The 8,755-nt window shown below is 47.8% G+C and overlaps 1 protein-coding gene across 1 annotated transcript; it reads left to right on the top strand.

Moving 5' to 3' along the window:
- Positions 1-1,537: 1,537 nt before the first annotated feature.
- On the top strand, positions 1,538-8,755 carry LOC119516884 (intelectin-2-like). Its single transcript, XM_037813400.1, is given in 9 exon segments — positions 1,538-1,562; positions 1,848-1,911; positions 2,848-2,955; positions 4,285-4,532; positions 4,828-4,954; positions 4,957-4,985; positions 5,373-5,493; positions 6,405-6,508; positions 8,528-8,755. Coding segments are annotated over 8 exon segments (948 nt in total). The 5' UTR covers positions 1,538-1,562; positions 1,848-1,853; the 3' UTR covers positions 8,681-8,755.

Genomic DNA, 8,755 nt, shown 5'->3' on the forward strand with positions numbered 1-8,755 from the left:
TGGTGGCTCAGGGTTCTAAGAGGAGGGTCAGTCAGAGTGTAGCATGGTGTCCTTGGGACTTGTCCTCTATCCTCGCCTCCTTGGACTCTTGTCTGGGTCCAAGGGAGAGGGGTCTGCGAGACAAACTGAAAGAGCCAAGGTCACTATGACACTTGGAGACAAGTCTTGGTTTGGTATCAGCATCAAAGTGGAGAGTTCTTTCCCCTCTTCAGCACTGAAGAAGGTGGACAGCAATGACACATGGTGCTGTGGGCCTGGGGGTGAAAGCAGGTGGTGCCCTGAACATCTGCTCCTTGGGCCAGAGAACAGGCCTGGTGGCGGGGGCAGCAGGGAGGCTGAATCGGATGGCTCAGTGGAAAGCAGGTGGGGGCGGAAGAGTCAGACTGCACTGAGAGGAACCAAGGTTAGTGGTGGTGTATGGGGGATGGATAAATCTTGTTAGCACACATAAGGCTTTCCCTGGGGATCATGGACTTCAAAGGGGCCTGGAAGTCTCCTAACAGAGGAGATGACAGTCAGAGAAATTTCTGTGCTATTGATGCCAACTCAGAATGACCCCTGGGCTGGTATACTCTAGGGAGGTATAAGTTACATTAAAAAAAAAAAAGGTTAATGATAAGATTATAATTGTACTGTGGTTACATATAGCATATCCCTATTATAAGAGAATACACACAAGGATTTCGGGTAAAGGGCCATGAGATGTACATAATTTACCCTCAAATGGTTCAGCAATAATATGTGTGTGTGTATATATAGAGAGAGTATAAATGAAATAGCAAATAGGGTATAATATTGTCAATAGATGACTCTAGATAAAGGGTATGTGTATGTTTTGGCACTGTTTTATTTTTTGCAATGTCTTGTAAAACTTAAATTATTTCTATACAAAAAGTTAATAAATAATGAAATTATAGTGCTATACATGCAATAACTGATGTTTGGACAAAGTGCAGCAGGACATAGGCGGAAGCCATCAACTGTGCCCAAGGTGGGGGCATTAGGGAAAGCTTCACAGAGAAGTTTAAGGAGGGTTTAGAAAGATGATGTCTTGACAGAGAAGTGCCTGGGGTGCTGGAGCATCTGATTGAGGGTGTGGCGTGGGGTGGGGAGTAGTATTCAGGGAGGAGGTGTTGGACTAGAAGAACTGTAAGATAGTCCTATCAGGAGAACTTGATTATTATGTGATGTAACACTGTGTTCATGTTTATGCACGAAGCCCACCCTGACATAGCAGGATCCCCAGCTCCCCCCTTGGGCAGTGAGTGTCACCTGTGTGATCTAGAACACAGCGCCAGCCTCCTTCAGCCATTCACACCCCCTCCCATTCCCAGGGCCCAGGTTCGGCTTCAAAGGGAAGGCTGCCAGGGGGCGGAGCCAGCAGCCTGGCGTGGGCGGGGCCGTGCTGGGCGGGGCTTCTGCGGGTTGGCTCTCTTCATTAGGGGCTCAGGACTTCACCCCACATCAGGCTCCTCTTCAGAGGAAGCTCTTAGTTCCCAGCTGGCAGGAATCTCTCAGCTTTTGGCATCTGCGAAGAGGGAAGGAGAGAGCTTTCTGTACTGGTGAGGAAGGTGTTTTTGAGTCTGAGACAAGGTCCTTGTGTGGGAGCCCTGATGCCAGCTCAGGTCTGGTCTCTGGGACTGAGAGTTTCAGGGAAAGGAGCCCTTGACCTCTTGGGTATTGTAGGGCCAGACTGGGTTCAGGGCTATGCTGGAAGGTTACAGAATTCCCAGAACCCCATTGCTTTCCTTTTTGAGTTTCCTGACTCAGAAAGGTCAGGAAGTAAGGATGGGAGGAAGAGTAGGGACGGTTCAGCCAGTGACCTTGTGCATCTTGTGTCTCCTTAGAGGACAATGGCCAGACTCCGCTTCCTGCTGTTCCTCTCTGTGGCCACCAGAGGGTGCAGTTCAGGTAAATCAAAGGCGCTCGCTTAAACTCACCTCTGTTAACTCTGTGTAGTGGAAGGAACAGAGCTGGGCTGGGTGATTCTGAACTTCTGGGCCAGAAGGGGAGTTGCTGAGATGGACTGAGGCCATGCTTTGCAGCAGACTTGAGATGCAGATGGGTTTCTGGCCTCTCTTGGGGTCTGGTCTGAAGCAGTGTGAGCGGTGGCTGAGGCATGCCCTGGGCCCTGCTCTGTGCCTCTGTGTGGCCGTGAGGGGGCTCAGGGGTGGGATGGTAAGGACTGCGTCTCCTCCCAGCCTCTCCTGTTATGATGGCCTTGGCTTTGGGATTTCCAGAGGGAGCTACATGGTCAGTGCCATGACTAGGGCATATCCTCCTCTAGTCCCCGTCTTCCTATCTCCATTCCTTATAAATATGTGTAATAATGATGTTCTTCAATGTCAGTTGGTTCTATTGTTTATTTTCATTGTTGGATGAAAAAGCACATATATCATCTCATTTAATCTCCAGGGGAAAGAAGAGTTTACAAGTGACATTTTAGAAGAGTTTACAAGTGAGATTTGAAAGATGAAGAAAGGGAGGATCAGGGATCAGAGATGTGAAGTGTCTGTCCAAGGCATCTCTGCCATCAAGAGTTGTCTGGGATTTTAACTTGAGTCCTCTTGAAGCAATATGCCAAATGGTCCTTGAATGCCCAGGGTCTAGGTAGTTCACCTAGTAGGGATTTAATTACAATTAGTTGAGTGGGAGAATTCAGGTGTTAAGCTTGTTAGATATTGGGTCAGATGGTCTCAGCAGAGGGAATCTCTGACTCCTTGGGGCCTCACAACATAAGCAATGATGAGCTGATGCAGTGGGCAGGGGCTGGGGACTGGTGGACAGGAAAGATGGTGTCAACCGCTTCAGGCTATTTGTGAGAACTATTTTCCTATCTCTTTGCAGTGGTCTCTTCTCTTGAGATGCTTCAGGAGAGCAAAACCTGTGCTTCTTCTCTTTCATCCCTGCCTAGAAGCTGCAAAGAAATCAAAGAAAGATGCCACCAAGCAAGTGGTGAGTAATGAATCAACCTGGCATTTTCTCCTTGAAGCCCTTTTTTAGCTAAGCTGAGCCCAGTCATGGAAATCAGGAGAAATGAACCCACCCTTACCGTCTGTTCTGCCTCCAGCACCCACCCAAAGAGGTTTCATTGGGAATAGTGAGGATTTTGTGTCCCACTCCCATGATTACCTGAACACAGGGAGAATGCAGTGATGGTTAGGGTGGAGTCAGAAGTGTGAAGGGTCTGAGATTTTACCCTACTCGGAAGCTAACAAGTTAGCTTGCCACAGGTTCATGGACATGGGCAGAAGGCACGAGACTACTGAGTCAGAGACAAAGAACTTCATTATTCACAGCCATAGCAGTAGCCAGAGAGTATCAGCATTTTCTTGTATTAGTTCCCTGAGTCCCAATTCCTACAATGTGATGTGAAGAGGGCCAGGTGACAACGGCACACATAGTGGATTTTTCAGGCAGGCTAACAAAGTTGGCTCATAAAGAAACAAGTCCATTTTAGATTCAGACAGTTTATTACTTACATAGGTAACAAAATCAAGATCAGCTTAGTATTAGCTTCCCACATCCCATGTCCCACAGGATGACCCAGAAACATAAGGGCCTGGATGACAAGGCAACATGGGTGGTGGGGTGCTCTGTTGCCGAGGCGCCAATCCATGCTGCAGGTAAGCAGTTCTATAGCCTGCAGCTGCACCCAAGGCACAAAGCCCTGTATCTCATCAGAACCTTGGAGGCAATGGGAACTCTTGTGACAACCTCCCTGAAAGACAGGGAGGTAGGTGAGAAATGATCTGGTAGGAGCTCCCCACAAGCCTCCCATGTTTCGGGAGGATCAGAGGTGTTGTTTTAAGGCTTAGGTCAGCTGTGGTTAAGCCTTGCCTATGTGGCCTGTATGGTTGCCACATGGTGCCATGGTGGAGTCTTTCTCCTTCAGGATTGTGTATAGGAGAGGAACTCTGAGCTTAGGGAACCTGAATCTTTTCTAATGGGCAGTAACCATGCCTGCTGTTTGTGCGCAGATGCACAGAGGCCACACTGTGCTGTAGAGTTGAGATATGGCTGGTGCTGACTTAAGGGAGACCTTTAACCAGAGGGAGACCCTGTCTCTATCTTCTAAGACTCTTCACCACACAAACATCTTTGAAAAGATATTGTGGAACAAAGGCATGTGAAGGATCCATGGAGAACTGTTTTCCACCAGGTGGTTGTATACAGGAGACTTCAAGACATCCCCTCCACTTTCTGGGGCCTTTCTGATCTTGGGGTCCTGAGATGGGCCATGTGCTTTCAGATATGGAGGCTCTGGGCTGCTTTCCCCTGCAGATGGCCTGTATTTCCTCTGCACGAAGAACGGCATCATCTACCAGACCTTCTGTGACATGACCACTGGGGGTGGCGGTTGGACCCTGGTGGCCAGTGTGCACGAGAACAACATGCATGGGAAGTGTACAGTGGGCGATCGCTGGTCCAGTCAGCAGGGCAATACAGTGAACTACCCAGAGGGAGACGGCAATTGGGCCAATTACAACACCTTCGGGTCTGCAGAGGCGGCCACAAGTGATGACTACAAGGTTGGCGCCACTTACCCCCTACTTGGGAACTGGTGAGGAGTTGTGTATGGCTGGACCACAGCCTGCCGCAGGGAGGGTCGGAAGATGGGCATGTGGAGATGGGGCTGGAGAAGAGGCAGAAATACTGACATGTCTTGAGTCACAGCTTCTTCCAAACAGTCTGCTGTGGACTTGGGTGTTGGTGGGGGGACTTGTCATCGGCTAGAAGTGGGGGTGTCTGAGTGCTGCAGGCCATCACCCACCTGGAGCCCAGAGCTCTCAGCTCTGCTGAAGCTCAGTGTCGGTCACTCTCCAGAACCCTGGCTACTATGACATTCAGGCCCTGGACCTGGGCATCTGGCATGTGCCCAACAAGTCCCCACTGAACCTTTGGAGGAACAGTTCGCTGCTGAGATACCGCACCAACACTGGCTTCTTCCAGAATCTGGGCATAATCTGTTTGGCCTGTACCAGGTACACAGGGCTGCTGGCTGCGGGCACTTTCTTTGGTGAACAGAGAGTGAAATGTTTGGGGTGGGAGTGAGTTTGCTTTCTGTAGACTGGGCATGGCTGTTTCTTCTACCTCTGGTTCACAGTGAACTGTGTCCTGCCCGTCTCAGGAACCCTGAGCCAGGCAAGGGAAGAGGCCTATAGGAGAGGAGGAGGGGAGGAGAGAGGGAGAGGGACAAGGGGCTTGGGGCTGCTGGAGAGACATAGCCATGAGAAAAAGGGAGTCAACCTTATTAAGATTGGTTTCCAAGAAATGACAGTCTGAGTTATAAGGACACCCCCCAACCCCCATCTCTGATCACGGGAGCATCTCTGCTGTCCTCACACAACCTCTGTTTTGTGTCTCTGCAGAGATACCCAGTGAAATACGGATTAGGGAAGTGCTGGGCTGACAATGGTCCGGTGATACCTGTGGTCTATGACTTTGGTGATGCCCAGAAAGCAGCTTCTTATTACTCACCGCTTGGTCAGAGTGAGTATTTGCACGTAAGCCCAGTCATCATTCTTTCCCTGCACTCCTGGGGAGAGGTAGTAAATGGCAGCAGAAATAATTGTAGCATTTACTGAATGCTTGAAATGTGCCAGGCTCTTTGCTAGGAACTTGACATGGTATTGTGTCATATAATCATCATGAGAACACTGTGAAGTTAGAATTAGTGTTATACCCACTTTACAGATGGGGAGACTGAGGCATTGAGAGGTTAAAGGACTTGCTGATGGTCACATGGTGAGTCTGTAGCCAAGCTGGGCTCAGGGGTCTGACCCCAGAGCCTGAACTCTTAACCACCAACCTGTATGGTCTTTGTGTTAGTTAAGGTAAAGGGCAGACTAATGTTTACAAGAAGGAATGATGAGCACAATGATGCAAAAGTTTATTTTTATTGTGAAGGATAGCTATTAATTATCTTAAAAAAAGACAAAATATTTCAGTATAATAAAGCCACGGAGGTTAAGTCTTTGAAGGAAAAATCAAAGCCATTACTGTCTGCATTTGGTATTTAGATGAAAGCAGGTGAATGTAGGGGAAATAAATGTGGCAATTGGATGAGAAGTGCATAAACAGAAACATATGGCCACTTCTGAAAATTGCTTATCCTCACTATATCTTTTGAAGTCTTCTTGGTGATCTTTCTGTAGAGTCTAATTTCTCCTCTTGTGTGACCCCAACCTTTGGTCTTGGTGGTCTCTGGAGGTGGGGAGAAGTTCCCTCTCAGCCACATTTGTGTCCAGGATGCCCCAGCTGCTGGCCACAGAGGAGCTCCCCGCATAGCCTGGGGTACTGTAGCCTGACACTTTGGGATAGGGAATCCCCAGGCTGGACAAAGGGAAGCTGTTTCTAATTCCCTTCAATATTTGCCCCTTTCTCTTCCTCTTCCTTCCTAGGAGAATTTGTTGCAGGATTCATCCAGTTCAGGGTGTTTAACAATGAGAGAGCAGCCCACGCCTTGTGTCCTGGGATGAGAGTCATTGGCTGCAACACTGAGCTTGTGAGTTTATGGGGAGATCAAAGGAGTGTGTGTGCACGTGTGCATATGTATGAGTGTGTGTGTCTCTGAGGCTTGCCTTTTTTACTCTCTTGATAGAGTCTTCTGGACATTATTTGTTTTTGTTATGTCCAGCTTAGCAATATTTTCATTTAATGGTTAGTACTAGTTTGTCAGTTTAAGAAGTATTTCCCATCTTGAGGTTGTGAGGATATTCTCCAATATTAATGTTAGCTTCTAGAGGCATTATGCTTTTGTTGTTTTTTCCAGGCTTGTAGGAGACAGCACCATAGCTGTGGTGACTAGAGACTGTCTTTGAAGAACACCTTATGGCCAGGGGCAGGTTGAGATGGTGTCTGAGCCTTCAGGAACAAGGGCATTGACTCAGGACTCCATCCCTCACAAAATAGTCTCAGGCATGGGCCTTTGGTTCCTGAAAGTGACCGTGAAGTCACAGCCCATCTTCACTGTCCCATCAGCCATCAGTTTATCCACTTCCAGTCAGGATGAGGCAGCTGTGTTCTCAAAGACAACCCCCAGATTCAGATACAGAGAAGACGGGATAGAGGCAGTGAGTGGGATGTACAGACAATGATTTTCTACACTGGCTTCCTTGGCTCCGAAGAGTGCTCATTAATGCCTGTTTGCATATATGACTACACGTGTTGATTCTTTCCTTAAAAATACAAGCATAGAACACTTACTATGTGTCAGGGTTAGAGATCAAAGATGGCATATTCTCTTCCCTTAAAGAGCTCACATTGAGTGGGGCAGAGATATACATGCATAATTGCAATCTCATGTGGTGTGAACTGTGATAGAATATAAACAGGGGACTCTGGCAACACAATAGAGGAGCTTCTATCTCTGCCAGTGGCACATAGTTGATCTTCCAGAAAGATGACATTTGTGCTAACTTAAAGATATATGGACTTCAAAGGTAGCAAGTGGAAGAATAAGGCCTTTTCAGCATGAGTTAGTACCAAGTTCAAAACCATTGGCATCGGAGAGAGCATGGAGTGTTGAGGAAGCAGCAAGCTGGTTTGTAATTTTGGAGCAAAAAGTTTATATTGGGTAAAGGGAGGAGCTGATGCTGGAAATATCTACAGGAGCCAGGACAAGGAGAGACTTTTACATTAGGCTAAGGATTTGGGGTTTATGCTGTGAATGATGGAATTGATTAGAGAATTTTGAACAGAGGAATGACCTGATCAGGTTTGGTTTTACAAAGGTCACTCTGGTAGCAGCGTGCAGGACATGGATTCAAGAGCAGGGAAATCATGGACAAGGTGACCAGTTATGAGGCAGGTGGGAAGGTACAAATGTGAACTTACCAAGGGCTTTCTTGATCTGGATGGATGAATGTGAATGGAAACCAGAGATGCAGGGATGGTGGAATCAATAGCTCTGGATCACCAGAGGATTGTGGGGAGTGAAGATGACTAAAATAACTTTAAGGTTTTGTTTGGGATGACTGGGTGCTTGCAATTAATCAAGACAGGTGACAAGATGAGGAATGCGTTCTGGATTAATAAGAAATAATTAAGTTTTGCTTTCTCAAGTGGAGTTTGCAGTACTTGTGAGATGTCTAGGTCGAGATATCCAGGTGGCAGTTCGATATGGAAGTACCAAGCAGAAGAAACATCTGGGCCGGAGTCAGAGATTTGAGTCATCAGAATCCTGCCAATAGTCCTGGAAGAAGGTGCATCACCACAGGGAGAGTGAGTGTGGACTGAGTCTTGAGGAATTATGACACTTAGGGGACGAAAACAGGATTAGAGGCCAGCTGAGGCGGCCGAGAATGAATGCTAGGAGAAGTAAAAAGGAAGCCAAGGAAGTGCACATTATTTCAGAATCCACTGGAGGAAAGGATATTATGAGAGAGAATGGTCAACACAGTCAGAGGATATGGCAAAGCCAAGTAGGGTGAGGACCAAAAATTCCAGAGGAGTAAGCTATTGAGAGCTCATTGGTACCACTTACTAATCTCCCCTTGTGCCCCTTCTTCCTCCTGTGTCCCAGCACTGCATTGGTGGAGGAGGATTCTTCCCGGAGGCCAATCCCAGGCAGTGTGGGGACTTCTCCGCCTACGACTTCAGTGGATATGGAACGCACACTGGTTACAGCTGCAGCCGGGAGATAACTGAGGCAGCTGTGCTCTTGTTCTATAGATGAGAGCTTGCCAGTGTGCAACCCTGAACCCAGCTCCCAACCCTGGATGCTGGGAGGGAGAAAACCTGGAATGCTAAC

This window comes from Choloepus didactylus, chromosome 2 (genome assembly GCF_015220235.1).
Source record: "Choloepus didactylus isolate mChoDid1 chromosome 2, mChoDid1.pri, whole genome shotgun sequence".
Lineage (NCBI taxonomy): Eukaryota > Metazoa > Chordata > Mammalia > Pilosa > Megalonychidae > Choloepus > Choloepus didactylus.